We start from the raw sequence: 16,275 nt of genomic DNA on the forward strand, positions 1-16,275 counted from the left end.
GACTGCCAGCCCCCCCCCCCCCCTAGCCCCCATGTTGGCCCCTCTAGTTAAGTATTTTGCGGTGCCCCCCACCCAGTAAATCCCCTGTTTAAAAAAAGCATTGATAAAAAGTAAAGATTGCTTTGGTTCACGACAATGTAGTAGCATTTTTGTATTCTATAAGCCAGTCTTTGCCGAGTGTAATTTCACTAATATCATCTGTCGAGCGCGAAAGCATATTATTTTGCATATTATTTTAAAATCAGGCAACTGATTACCAAAGTACCCCCTTCGGCCTTCATCAACATTTATACTTATTTATGCCCTCCCCCCACAGCGAGGATATCATCATCAGAAATTCAGAATGAAAATCATGTAATTCATCCATATGAATTCATCGTACTGTGTGAATATGCCCAAAAGGTGGCCGTCAATACTGGGGGACGGGGGGAATGTCACGTCCTGGCTCACGTCAGGGTAATATACAGTAAGCAAAAAGTGGTAAAAACGTGTTAAACGACTGTAAAAAGACCATTTCCGTAAAAAATCCTTTAATTTTAAATCGTCACCCAATTTCCCTCATGGATTGACGGCCTTGTTTGAAAATGCAGTTACAGACCCTATTTACATGCACAGGACCGAATTCACATGGTCAAGAGATCAGTTTAGGTTGTTTTACGGTATCTCTGTCCCCAGAACGTTTTCATTTGGTAGATCATGTTAAAGCAATCATGCTATCATAATTTTGGGGATAAAACATGCTTTGACATCACTAATTTCGATGTCGTCACAATTAAGGCGAATCCCGTATAGTGTAACGAGCTTGAAGAATCACTTTTGGTTGTTTTATGATTGCGTGAAGCTCTTCCTTATTGATCTTATTTCAATTATTTCTCTTCATTAAGGCAGACTATCAGATAATTGGCTTTCAGTCAGACAATGACAACCACAGCCTGTTGCACACACGTCCTTTGTTTCAAACCATTTCATAATATGCAGTGTATGCCCACCGTGACCACACGATAAGCAAAAGTTAAACGCGCCTAAAACGTAGAATTTTATATTTGAAAACCGTTCGAATAAGCCAAGATCATGGAGCAGTCCATAGGCGTGTCGTGTGTGAGAGGCACGGGGGGGAATGGGGATGTCGTGCGGGAGAGGCATTTGCCCCATTACCCCAGAAATTAGAAAGGTTCGGCAAAATTTCAATAGCAAATTTTCAATTTGCACGTCTGGTCTATCGTTTTCAGGGCATCCGATGATGTCTAAACTCATTTAAACATTTAAAAACATTGTTATATGTCTTATGTTAAACTTGTGAAGATGTCTTATGTTAATGTTTGCAACGAACATTTGCTGATTGTATTTAGCTCAGGCAAAGCAGCCCTTGATTGGCTAAGGGGCTGTTTACATGAGCCCGGTTACCCGAGATTCAACGAAGCGTGAGATGATTTTGAGGTAATAAAATGAGCAGATAACATGATCCTGGCAGTCGTATAATCATCACAACAATAGCAGGTGCTTGTTTGGTGTCACAAAGACTTATTTCAATACCTCAAAGTCCTCTCACGCTTCGTTGAATCTCGGGTAACCGGGCTCATGTAAACAGCCCCTAACATGATTAGCATGACGTTATTCGTTTTGGCGGGAATCATAAGCATTGTATGCAAGACTAATCCTATGTACCTTTCACAGCGATACGACAAATGACACAACGAATGCTGGCCTGTGTTTTACAAATCTTACACCGCGACCCGGAATATTTACCATGACCAGACGGACACCTCAATTGTAACTCTGTCAAGAAAAAGGAAAACTTATGAACATCGTGATATACAGGATGCATTCAAGAAGTGTACCACTTCAAAACCTAAATGTTTAATTTTACGTTACCTTTTTCACAAATCACGTGTCTTGGAGGATTTGAGACGAACTTTAGAACTTCGCTTCTTTTGTTACTTAATTCACACTTGTACAGAAGATCTGCGTAACATAACTTATAATGGTCGAATAATTGTCTTTTTTCTTTTTGAATAAATCTTGAAAAATAATTAACAAACAGTGGTTTGAAAACAAACAAAAATAGACACCAACAAACAGTGGCTACCTGCATGAGTACCTGCAATTATTTTCGTGACGCTTTCGCTTTTCTTCGACGGGAAAGTTGATGATCGTAAAATCAGGAGAAAGACTGTAGAAAGGGGAATGACTGCTCGGTAAAGCCTCCTCAAAACTTGGCGACTCCTCTTCAAGCAACCCAAAATTCTTTGCGTTTCGCTGAATTTTTGAAAAAGAGGAAAAATTTCTTTTACAAAAAGTTATTTTACACAATTTTCCTAATTTCCCCAAACCATTTTGATTAATGTTTTATACGATGAGATTGATAATTGTACGTGAATCGTGCGTGTACGTATAAACAACCACGACTACAAATAAATAAATTAAAAAAAAATTAAGTGACATTTACGGTGGTTATAATACTTACTACGTTTTGAAGATTATCATCAGGACTTGTGGTAGATAGATCAGCAATAAATCTTTCCGGTAGACTTTGATATTCAAGCAAACAAGAGATCATTGCCAACATCTGAATATCGTGCATTCCGTTATAGTAATCCAAACTGTAGTTGAAAATATCAGATAAATTTTAACAGCCTGTAAAATCTCGTAGAAATAATATTCCTACTAAAAGTTTGAGGAAATAGCAATAAAAAAGTTTTTATGCATATGGTGTTGGGCATCTGTTTGGAAATCATTTTTAATTTCGAAATTTATGTCAGGTGGTATATTAACAGTTAGCATGTGCATAACAGACTTGAAAAATCAGGCAAACTCTTATGAGAAAGTGATGTAAAATAAGGAGAAGAAATAATTAAATTCCAAGCCGTGAAAGAACTTGGCTTTCGACCAGAAATTTTGAACACACGATTATTTGGTTACTTTTAAAGCCGGATATTGTTAGAAAGGTAAAAAAGTCATCTTTTCTACGACCAAATACCAAATCGTTAAACTCAATATATCATCCATTATATAGGGCATGTTACAGTGGCGATTTCGTTTCTTTTTAAACACGTTGTAGATCAGGGGCTGGTTGTATCAAGCCCGTTTAGCTTAAACGGTGGTTAAGTTCAAAATAGAAAGCAAGTCTATCGTTTCATTCAAGAAGCAAACAAAATGTTTTTACCCCTAATACAAAAATACTGTTTACAACTACATATTTAGTGAATAAAATTCAAGTTGACTCATTCAAGAGAGATGTAAGAGTGTTATTTCATTTTGACTTATCCACCGTTTAAGCTAAACGGGCTTGATACAACCGGGCCCAGCCATGCAGGGACTCATCTTACAGTGAATCAAGAAGTTTCCTTCCAAAAGGATGACTTGCCCATGGAGTTTCTGATTCAGATGGCGATGGTTTCAGTTTAGGATCCATTATCAAGCCTAGAATTGACCATGTCTGAACTAGATCGGCACGGCCACTCGCAGCAGCGGCCTTTCTGTTTCGCTCGCATATTTCTTTAGGATCGGCACCACTGAGGATACTGAAAAGCGAAAATACAAAACTGAATAAACAACAAAGGGCGCTTTCCTTTATATGGTAAAAACGGCCAGACCGGTCCTGTTGTTCAGTTGAGTTTGAATGCCTGAGCACCGTGTTGGAATCCACAAGCGTCTAAATGTTTGGCATAAGCATTTTTATACACGATGACGGTAAAGTATTTTTACCCACAAATGATTTTTTACCCACAAATGAAACAGACAACTGATGAAGGAGAACAGGCAAAAAACAGCGTAAAGATCTTAAGGCAAAAACAAAGAAACTAAATAATACAAAAACATTACGATTTACGAACATCAGTCATTATGAACTTTGTGAACTTACGTATAACTTTGACCAAGCGAACGATCAAATGTCATCAGCGACGACACGTCACGTAGAATAACGAGAGCTTTACGAGAATCTTTGTTTGACATTATACCCGTCTAGCAATAGAAACTTTAATCAATGACACCGTCATTTTGAAGAATCGAATCTGTAAAAATTGAATCTGAACTACAATTAAAATAGCGGCGAGTGCAACCTAGACTTCTTCTACTATAGTGTTTATAAATTCCAAAACTCAAACACTTTCTTGTTAATTAATTTCACATAACAACTGCCTAAAATAGACAACATTTTCGGCTTAGGACCTTTAATGATGGCCCTTAATTTGACCTCATGCAAAGATGGCGGCCGAGTTATCGTTTCACGTTCTAGTTAGAGTTCACTAGCGGCCAGTAGTGGGTAGTCATCCAGACAATACCATGTGGTTGGTTGGTTTCATACATATAGAGAGATTAGAGACTTATTTCGACATCTTAAAATTATAGACAAGCCTGCTGGTTGTTTGTCTACAGGCCTGTTTACACTTGCAATTTTTGCTGCGATTTTCTTCTGTTGATAAATGTGAACGAATGAATTATAATTATACGGATGTACAAATAGGAGCTAGTACACATCAGAGCATTCGTAACTTATTACTCGATCACATCTATCAAAAGAAGAAAATCGCTCAAAAATCGCAGCAAAAATCGCAAGTGTAAACGGGCCTTATTAATTAATCTATATAATCAACGCGCTTGATTCCAGTTATTCCAGTTCAACAAGTTTAATTAGACTTTTCCGCGCGGAGACTGTAACCTCTAGTTACATATTCGAACTCCGTCATGCATTCAACTGAAATAAAGCTATATTTACCTTTAATGCCTCTGCATTAAAAAATGACAAATTTCTAGGATTGTGTGCAAAAAAAGCAGACAAAGACCTTGATGAAAGAAGAAAAATGAATGTCTATAATGATATTTATTGTAACGTCACGACAAAACGGAAGTAATAATATTCTACCCTCGTGCTTGCCAACAACCTTAAATATACTTTTCCCATTATAATAAAGGGCATCTTGACGACCATCAAAAAACCTTTTCGGATAAACGAGAGTTACCAGAAGCTTTAAAATCAGTTAGGAAATTAATATCATCGATTATACAACGGTTTTTATGTCGGATTTTGCATAACAACGAAGAATTGCATGTCATATTTATTCCATGGAAATTTTTTATTACTGATCAATTTGAAAGTAGCAACTTTCTTAGGGAGGAATTCGAGGTAAAACACTGAAAATCAAGCTTTTTTAAGTGGAAATACCCTCTTGGAATTTACGACGTGATTCAGTTCTCCCAGTCATTGAGTTTTTTTGAGCGTGAGTGAGCGTTTAGAACACGGATATTAATATTTCAATTCCTACCTTGGAGTTTGCTCGCCTTTCCTTTTTAAGGATGTTGAGGACCGATTGAAACAAACGAGTAAACCTGGAATACAGAAAATGGTTCACCAGATAAATATGTAAATTGTAATTGGCCGCAATTTTCTATTGGTGGGTTTCACCAAGCGTTTTCATTGTGATTTGAGAGGGGGTCAGACCTCAATTGTCTGGACGTTTATGCTGCACTAGAGTGAGCAAATGATACGAAATTGCACATATATGCCATCGAGCGGAAAGACAACACATACAGTGAACGATTAACTCACTCTGATTACTGTGTCTCGTTTTGGAGTTGACCCCACTTGAATTATGACGTCACATGAAACCCAAGAACAGGGACCAACCAGGCCGTGTTTATAAAAAACCCGGTCACGACATCAAAATTACGACATGGTCACGACCTCAAAATTGAATATGGTACGAAACGTTGATAACGCTATCCATTGGATTTAGGTGTTTTTTTCAATATCTCTAAAATTGTCCGTTGAATATGGTATAACTTTGACTAAAGCATAGCATTTTTAATAATTGTTGTCTCTAAAGCTGTAGTTTTTCGCTTTTCGCCAGCATTTTTGCACCGTTGAAATATCGCTATCCGGGGGATAGCGCTATCCAGCCGTCGTGACCATGCGAATTTGGTGTAATGTAAACGGGGTCGCAGAAGCCCGATGACAAAATAGATTGTTCATTTCGATAATTTTAAACTTGGCTAAGAACTTGGAAGCTTTTTGAACGTTAAATGCTTGAGGAATATTAATATTTTTCTCAAACAGTTCATTTTTGCCGGTTGTTTACGGGCGACATACCATTAGCACTAAACGTTGCTCCAGACATTTGTGGAAAAGGGACACGAGGATCTTCGCTATTAAAAGGTACATCCATACCAGAATATGACGGAGGATACGGGTTAAGTTCGTCAATACTAGTGTATGAAGACGGATACTGGTGAAGTTGTGAGGACGAGACGCTGTTATCGTGGACCTATATAAAACAAATTCAAATGCCTGGTTTCAGTGTCGTGAACATGTCAAGGTGGCTGATGTGATGGAATATTTCTGTGTGCAGTCAACAATAACGAATCGAGTACAGAAATAAAGGCATTACATCTGGACTACTTCTCAAACCTTTTAACATCATATATTATAGGGAGGAGGGGTATTACCATCAGGGGCGTAACTGAAACGATAATTGGTGGGGGGGTGAATATTCATATATTCAGTTCTGCCCGACGGATTTCTATTGTCAACTATTGCACTTACAAAAGAAATCCGTAGGGCAGAACTGGATATATGAATATTCACCCCGCAATTATCGTTCTAGTTACGCCACTGATTACCATAGCCAGCCGAAATTTGCGTGATATTAGAACGTGAGAAATTTTTCGTTACACTAGCTAATTTGGTAGAATTGCCGAAAAATTTGTCGCGTTTTAAATGATGTAGGAGGTCAGTTACCAAGGAACTGCATTAAGCCTGTTTTCCACTAGGCAAATTTATTCGCGGGGTCAAATAAATAGTAGGGAGCGTTTCCACTTTTTAGTGCCGATTTTTTCCGCCAACCAATCACATCACTGCGATAGACCTTATGCATAATGGCGTAACAAGCTGTGACACCTGCAGGGAATTCTGGTCCTAGTAGTCACGGCGGGAAATTTTGAAGTTTGAATTTTTCGCCGTGACTACCAAAACAAGAATTCCCTGCAGGTGTCACGGCTTGATAAGTTATTATGCAGAAGGTCTATTCAGATATCGCTTCGAATTACATGCTTTTATATAATTCTATACTTTTAAACTAAACAGTAAAACAGTAAAAAGCATTTCATGCAAAAAATATATTGAGTTTATTTAATTATTTTGTAAATGCATGAAATCTAACCTTTATGCCCTCCATAAATGTGATCAAACTGTTCAAGCATCGTTCTAAACAACGTTCGTTGTTGATAAGACAAGACTGTGCGTTTTCCCGCAAGATCTAAACATGATAATATGTATATTAGTGAGACGAGAGACGATTATAACTGGATGCTGATTGGTTGAGAGGGGTACATGATTTTGCCAAATAAACAAAATGGCGGGCAGTTACTACCACGAAGAGTTAGCTACTGGGTAACTTCTACTTCTTCTTGACGAAGGTCTTCACGTGACTCGTGCTGAATGACATTTGATGAAGCGAAATAATAGAAAAAGGAAAAAGTTAATAAATATACCTCTCTTATTTTGACCTTGGTTGCCGAATCGACTGGAGTGTCATCAGTGATCTCAAAGGACGGGATCGCGTTCTCAGGGTAGAGCTCGGGAAATGTGATATTCATTTTGAGATTGTTGCTGCCACTTTTCACGGAAATCGTGCAGCTTCTGTTCGTGATATCAACCTACGAGTAGGATTATGAAACTATAGATAAATTACTGCTATGCATCCGTACGTGCGTAGCATACCACGTGTAAGGGTGTGTAATACCTACAGGGTGTATAAAAAAGTACCCGCTATTGAAATGAAGTCTCTGTTGGATTTGGAAAGCATGATTAATGCACTGGTAAATAGCATAGTATCATTAGGTTAAGGCATTCAAATTGAGCGCCTGGCTTTACACTTTAAGCACCCGTGAGTTTGGTAAAATAATAAAGCATTCAAATTCCAACAAAAGCTTGATTTTAATAACGGGTTCGTTTTTTATACACCGTGTATATGACGGTGTTTCCATAAATATTATACCTCATTACAAACTTGTCCAATCATAGAATTCGTTTTATACCACATGTCCATGGTATTTTTCAGCGAATGCTAAGCCCCGGACGGGTCATGCTATACTACGCTTGAGTGGGGAATTCGATTTTTGCATACCCACTCGTACCCAGTCCGTTGTCTAATTTTGGCAGCACAAATGGCGGAATCTTCAGGTCAATAGGAAGTAACGGAGGTCGAGGTTCGGTATTTATTCCTCAGGGTAATTTTTGGGCGAAAACCCCAAGTTTAAGGTCTATAAATGTCCCGAAGTAAATATTCTCTACGTATCACATATATTTGGAACTCATGTTAATTGAATAACGAACAGAAAAATATACCCGCGTTATATATGCCTGCCGACAGGATCTATTAGCGTTGTTATGTTTTAGGGACATTGTGATGATATATATGAGATATAGTTTTTCGAGTGATGGAAACTTCGAAACTTTCGACTTAAAAATGAAGGTTAAAGTGATTCGGAGTTTGATACAACCAACCTCCGGCATAAACTATAAACTTTTCAACTTACCTCTTCCAAAACAATATCGTGTATCGTGTTGCAAGCTTGCGTGATCTCTCCTTCCAAGTTATTAGGTTTCCCACGAGCAAGAACGTTGAGGCTGTCACTGCTTGTACTGCTTTCAATTCCAACATCATCACTTGATAAATTAGGCCTAAATTCCGGTACTTCGGGGGATAATAAAGGATGTTCCTCGCGCGTCTCTTGAGGTGCAGTCGGCTAGAATACATAAGCAAAAGTAGGACATAAACTTGAGGAGAGAATCTTCCATTTCTGCACAGTTCTCTTTCTCGTGATTAGAACAAACAATTCTTCTTAACCGGCCTTACTGTCTGTTCACACGATCCAATTTTGTTGGATCAAATTCACTTCTGAGGTATGGAATGAAGTCAGTTATTCAAAAAAGAGTACTGCGTTGGTTTAAGTTGATTTGCTGCGCACATACATAGCAATTAAGTCAACAGACTATAAAACATCCATCAGAAGTGAATTGGATCCGACGAAGTTGGATTGTGTGAAGACCTTCACATCCTAAGAATCCTTCACGACCAAGAGGGATTTCGTTTCAAACTTAACGGCAAATGTGTCTACGTTTATCAGGTAAGCTAATCAGAATGCCTGAATTTTAATGCACGTAAATATAGGGGGGAGGGGGGGGGGTTATCTCCTTAAACGTTCTAGGAAATTGCGTAATGTGAGTGTAAGTGTTAACTTCCTTTTGATATAAGAGGCTTACAGCCGAAATTCTCCGTCCTTTCGAGGTAAAAAAATTAGCCTTGCTGGAGAATATGTAAATTTAGGCTATGTGCACACAAGCGTCGTTTTCGAGGCCGGGTTCTCAAATTGTTTCTGTCTATTTTATTGTTTAGACGCCATGTCCACACGATCCAAGGAGAATATATACATGCTTAACTGATATGTTTATAAGCTTCAATTTTATTGAACTAAGCCTCATTGTAAATTGACGGTGTTTGAAACCGTTTTGGCATGAAAACGAATGTGAAAACGCACGAGAAACGTTACCGTGTGCACATGGTCTTAATCGTTTTGGAGTATACAGTAATAAAATTACGTTCTTCATAATCAAGAAGTCATAACTTACCAGACAACGAAGTGGATCAAGATTCCATAACTTCAACACTTGATCTTTAGACCACGTTAATAATTGGAACCCATCTTCACCTTTGGAAAAACAAGATTCTTTGTGACAACACATTATTTGCCCCCTAGCACAACTTGCATCCGTGGTAATTCATAACATTTGTGCAGAATTTCAAACTTCGTACCTTCGGTAAACCTCCAATGAAATTCTAGAATAGACGAATTTCCGTGAAACGTCTGGAACGGGTTTTTCAAGTTGGTATTCCATAGGGATGGTACACTTACTGCTCTTTGTGAAGCTGTTGACAGTGGCACCGTCAGAATAGCATTGCCAGGCGGCTAATAATTTGAAACTTATTAAATTTATCCAAACACGCGGGAATGTTCCAAGAGTTGCGAAAAGCGCGCGAAACACTCAAGCAACATTCCCAAAAGTTTGGATCAGGCCATCCAAACACGGGAAACCATTAAGTAATTGCTTTATAAAATAACAACAAAAATATAGTGTTCAAGTTTGATTTGAAAAAGCAATTTAATTTCCGCGTTTGTGATGGTCTGATCCAAACACGGGCTTCGACTAATCGGAACACATGTTATATACAATAATAATTTATTATCCCGTTCTAAACTAACAGAAAATAACTATAATATATTCTGTACTTACTGTGTATTTTGCTCGCCATACGGGAGCCCGATGGTCACAAATCGCTTTAGCATTACGCGTGTCTTCAAAAATATCCCATAACTAAACAACACAGACGTCTCATCAATAACATTGTAACATTCGCTTAGAGTCAATTGAATGGCGCCAATCATAGTTGTTGATTACACACATGTTTGCCTTTCAGCAATATTTTTCTCGGAAATTTTGGGGTTTTTTGGTACTGGACCACTGAGAACTCTTCCCAGTCATTCGCAGAGCTCAGTTTCGCCGAAAGTAGCTAATTCCTGAAACTGTGGATAAGCATGCATGGGTCAACTTGTTGGAACAAACATAACAAACTTGTTGAATCGTCAGATTCGTTACAAGGTGCATCCATCAAACAACATTGCTATAATCTTGTGTTGCCAAGTTTGTAGCAACAATGTTATCGGCGCGGAGATGACGAATCTTGAACTTGTAGTCGCTGCTTAAGCTTCCTAATGTCTAACAATCATGCAACAAGTTTAATCAGCTACAACAAACGTGGAGCAAGCTGTGAAAACACATTTTCTTGACAGCTTGTTTGCAACAATACATTCAACAACATTGTAGTTTTGTACCAAAACAGCTGTACGCTACCTTAACAGTTTTATCAAGACTGCATGTTATTAACTTGTTGCCATCAACAGGCGACCAATCCAGGCCGTTGATCTTCGAAAGATGAGCCGAAATATATCTAACGGGCGCATTTCCTTTCTGAAATATAAGAGTAAAAGGTTCAATGACCATTCTCATAATGACGTCACACGCGGAAAGCCTGACGTCACATGTTGGCTCGTTAGTTTTGCAGAGCCAATCAAATTTCATGTGACGTGTTTGACGTCATTATGAACTATTATTTTATTATACCAGTATATCACAAATAATTAAAACACTGGAACTATTTCAAAGAAATACAACAGAAACATACAAGAAATATAAAGTATGGAATACGCACCCTCAAATCCCAAATACGAACATCTCCATCATGGGTTGTGGCAAGCATATGATTGTTCTGTGAATTCCACTTAAGATGGCTTGCTCCTGCTAGCAAACGGAAAGCTCGTATTGTAAACAACTTTTTGAATTCTTACTGTAGATATCAAAGTGAAAATCCCGAACTATATATAAGCGGAATCAGATCAACAGACACTTCCCACTAACGATAGATTACAAAAGTGCATAAGACTCAGGTATATGAAATGAATATTGTGATGATGAAGCTGCTCTGAGTCACCGAGTCACCAACCGGGTAAGCTGAAAAATTAGCTTGACCACGGTGGGAATCAAACCCGTGACCTTTGGTTTGCTAGTCCAATGCTTTTCCAACTGAGCTACTAGGGCAAGACGGTTCGAGTATTTGATATTTCGGAACTGAAACTAGTCCCTTCCATTTCTAAATGATAGTCTATAAGACTCACGTATATGAAGCTGCAGCTTTATCACAATATTCAATAGATTACAAATCGATTGAAATTCGACAAGCATTACTTACAAACAGTTGAAAGAGGCTTTGGTTTCTTGCAATCTCTGAAATGACAGTAAATGAATTTAGCAGTTCAGATAGGTGTTACTGGATGGCGCTGGTAATAGGTGCGAGAAACTTGCAAATTGGTTCAAACCTGCAAACTACCCCCGCCTGCATCAAAACGAGGGAAGGTTGATAAGCGAGAGGATACAAGAGCCTACCGTAAATCCCAGAGATAAATATAACTATCAGAAGAACATGACGCCAGGAGACGTGGATTAAATCTCGACCAGTTCAGGCAACTGAAATTTAGAAATATACATGTAATTTTGAAATTTTGGCAGGTAGACTGACTAGCCTCGTTTTAGGTAACGTAACTCGCAACAGGCCTCTCTCTCTCTTTTTAGAATAGATCGGCGTGCAAATGCTATACATTTACATTGCACGCCTTAAACAGGTGCCACTTAGCCAGGGGCTATTTTCACAGTTTATATGTGAGATATTTAATCATACCACAGGTAGCCCAGTGATTGCAGCAAACATTATTCACTACAACCAAAGTGATAATTGAAATAACCCTAGGTAAACATATTTCAGAACTCGAATTTACCCGACAGTTCTTGTATGGGCAAGAAGTTCTTGATACTTTTTCCCCCTACCATCTCCCCAGGTCCAAAGTTCAATCCTTTTGTTGCACTAATAAAGATCACAATAAGAAAGTAATGTTTGAGAATTTAGGCTTCAAAGTACAACAGATAAGCTATGAGGTTTAAAGATTTCTACGAGAGAAAGGGCCAGAACAGTATCCAATTGAATTGAATATTTAGCAACAGACCTTTTAAAGTAATTATAAACAAAACTAGGATACTAGTCCTAAGATTGAATACATGAGTGGGCTGCACACTAGGAAATACATCACTGGGGTGCACACTCGAAGAATAAATCACTGGGGTGGACAAAATATTACTCACAGTTGAGGCAAGGTGAGTTTGATGACTTTGATGGGGATTCCACTCGATGGCAAAGCAGTCCCATTTACTTTGCCTTGTTATCTTACCAATACATGAATGACCTTGTGTCAAGTCATATAGAGCTAGTCCACCACGTCTAAAAAGAGTTGGTAACAATACGTAAATTAGATAAAAAACAAATACTCAGGAAGAAGGACATATCATAATCGAACCAAATCAGCTCTAGGGTTCTTAGTTCCCAACAATTTTGTGCTAAATCACAAATGCACCCGGCACACTTGCTTAGTTCACACATGTTAGTCAGTGCATTCTTAAATAATGCATGTCATCAAAATGTGGCCATCTGGATTCTAGATGAATGGACATGTCCTATTAATCTAAACATGAATCGACCAACAAAAATTGTTGGTGTGTGCTTGCTAAACATTTGAAGTTTTTCTTAACGAGCATTATAATGACTTACCCAGGTAAAGCTACAAGATGTCCTGTATAATCAATTGCAAAAACTTGCACCTGCAAGGAGATGGAAAGGTTAAGTTCAGGTATATTCATTAAGACACATTTTTATTTAGTTCACACTCATGTAAATGCTTTTTAATAGTAGTAGACAGAAAATTTAGACTATCAAGTCAAGCAACTTAATGAATAACACAATCCTATGCGAGGAAAAACTATTTGGTGCTGCTAATTCTGCACAGCTTTAACCTAATCAGATTACCAGTTCTTTTGCAGTTATTTGTTTGAAATCAATGCCGGATTACCAAAGGGGCAACAGGGGCAATTGACCCTAGCCTAAAAAAATTGAAAGATGTCCTCTCCCCTCTTCCGCCCCCGTTTCTAATTTCAGCGGCGGTCATGTTTATATGTTATCATCTAGTGCATTTGCATTCAAAGCCTCTGGAGGAGAGAGGGTGGTCCCTTCCTCTGAGCTTTAATCATACTCTGATCATGAAGGGGAGATCCACCTACAAATTATTCATATTTTTGTGAGCTGTGACCAGGCCTAGAAAGATTAATCCGGCAACCCCACATACTCTTTTTTGAAAAAATACAATATCATTCAAGCTATTAGCTTTAGAAATACATGTAGGTTAATCCTCCAATACTGCTTGCTCAGTTGCTCTCACCGGCCATTCTGTAAAGGAATAGCTTTCTATTTCCCGAGCCATTCTTGTGACAACCAAAACAGTTTTTTATCTAAAATACAATGCATGTGGGTTTAAAAATTTAGATACCATATTAACGTTTATGTAGAATTAAAAAAATTAGGAGCAGTAATTAGCGTATTTATAAATGGTATAACCTAGGAACCTACTCAACCTAGTGGCTTTCACCAAGCTTCTATTCGTCAATCCTTACGTTACCCACCTTGGTTAGTCTTTACCACTGGTCTTTATCCGACTTGCTAAAATTCTTGTGTGAAATTTCGCCTTGTTGGGCCATCGTCACTCGTCAGGACGGAACTTACTTTCAGTCTTTCAGATTGTGGCCATATTGTCATCCTGATTTGACAGTAGCTTACATGAAGTTGACGATAATAATTCCATGTTCAGTATACACCAATATACATACAACACCCTTTTTTTAAACATCTATTGTATCATATCATATCATTAAGCATCAAACTATATCACACCGTATCATACTGCATCATATAGTATCGTACTATATCATACCGTATCATACCGTGTCACACTGTATCATATTGCATCATACTATATCATACTGTATCAAATTGTATCATAGTGCATCATATTATATCAAACTGTATCATATCGTATCATATAGCATCATATAGCATCATATTATATCATATCGTATAATATAGCATCATATAGTATCATACAATATCATACCGTATCATACTATATCATACAGTATCACACCGTATCATACTGTATCATATAGCATCATACTATATCATACTGTATCATATCGTATCATATAGCATCATATTATATCATATCGTATAATATAGCATCATATAGTATCATACAATATCATACCGTATCATACTGTATCATATAGCATCATACTATATCATACTGTATCATATTGTATCATATAGCATAATATTATATCATATCATATAATATAGCATCATATAGTATCATACAATATCATACCGCATCATACTGTATCATATAGCATCATACTATATCATACTGTATCATATCGTATCATATAGCATCATATTATATCATATCGTACAATATAGCATCATATAGTATCATACAATATCATACCGCATCATACTGTATCATATAGCATCATACTATATCATACTGTATCATATCGTATCATATAGCATCATATAGTATCATACAATATCATACCGTATCATACTGTATCATACTGTATCATACTGTATCATATAGCATCATACTATATCATACTGTATCATATCGTATCAAATAGCATAATATTATGTCATATCGTATAATATAGCATCATATAGTATCATACAATATCATACCGTGTCATACTGTATCATATAGCATCATACTATATCATACTGTATCATATCGTATCATATAGCATCATACTATATCATATCGTATCATATAGCATCATATAGTATCGTACTATATCATACCGTATCATATTGTATCATATAGCATCATACTATATCATACTGTATCATATCCTATCATATAGCATCATATTATATCATACTGTATCATATCGTATCATATAGCATCATATTTTATCATATCGTATAATTTCGCATCATATAGCACCATACTATATCATACTGTATCATATCGTATCATATTGCATCATAAAGTATCGTACCGTATCATATCGTATCATATAGCATCATACTATATCATACTGTATCATATCGTATCATACAGCATAATATTATATCATATCGTATAATATTATATCATATCGTATAATATAGCATCATATAGTATCATACAATATCATACCGTATCATACTATATCATACAGTATCACACCGTATCATATTGCATCATAAAGTATCGTACCGTATCATACCGTATCATACAATATCATACCGTATCATACTGTATCATACCGTATCATACTGTATCATATAGCATCATATAGCATCATACTATATCATACTGTATCATATCGTATCAAATAGCATAATATTATGTCATATCGTATAATATAGCATCATATAGTATCATACAATATCATACCGTCTCATACTGTATCATATAGCATCATACTATATCATACTGTATCATATCGTATCATATAGCATCATACTATATCATATCGTATCATATAGCATCATATAGTATCGTACTACATCATACCGTATCATATTGTATCATATAGCATCATACTATATCATACTGTATCATATCCTATCATATAGCATCATATTATATCATACTGTATCATATCGTATCATATAGCATCATATTTTATCATATCGTATAATTTCGCATCATATAGCATCATACTATATCATACTGTATCATATCGTATCATATTGCATCATAAAGTATCGTACCGTATCATATCGTATCATATAGCATCATACT

The 16,275-nt window shown here is 37.0% G+C and overlaps 1 protein-coding gene across 1 annotated transcript; it reads right to left on the reverse strand.

Moving 5' to 3' along the window:
- Window positions 1-168: 168 nt before the first annotated feature.
- Window positions 169-14,254, reverse strand: LOC114516553 (GATOR complex protein WDR59-like). Its single transcript, XM_028536078.1, has 25 exons — window positions 14,117-14,254; window positions 13,876-13,945; window positions 13,212-13,261; window positions 12,749-12,884; window positions 12,388-12,473; window positions 11,999-12,079; window positions 11,805-11,839; window positions 11,268-11,356; window positions 10,910-11,026; window positions 10,292-10,372; window positions 9,813-9,966; window positions 9,629-9,708; window positions 8,536-8,745; window positions 7,489-7,653; window positions 7,158-7,253; window positions 6,089-6,263; window positions 5,265-5,328; window positions 4,718-4,784; window positions 3,863-3,963; window positions 3,327-3,521; window positions 2,468-2,600; window positions 2,099-2,256; window positions 1,873-2,018; window positions 1,666-1,776; window positions 169-1,022 (listed from the first exon to the last, which is right to left on the reverse strand). Exons 2-25 carry the CDS (start codon window positions 13,915-13,917, stop codon window positions 880-882), a joined length of 2,715 nt encoding a protein of 904 aa, XP_028391879.1. The 5' UTR covers window positions 13,918-13,945; window positions 14,117-14,254; the 3' UTR covers window positions 169-879.
- Between the last annotated feature and the right edge of the window lie 2,021 nt (window positions 14,255-16,275).

Source organism: Dendronephthya gigantea, unplaced genomic scaffold (assembly GCF_004324835.1).
Source record: "Dendronephthya gigantea isolate DGI-Jeju-01 unplaced genomic scaffold, DenGig_1.0 000006F, whole genome shotgun sequence".
Classification (NCBI taxonomy): domain Eukaryota; kingdom Metazoa; phylum Cnidaria; class Anthozoa; order Malacalcyonacea; family Nephtheidae; genus Dendronephthya; species Dendronephthya gigantea.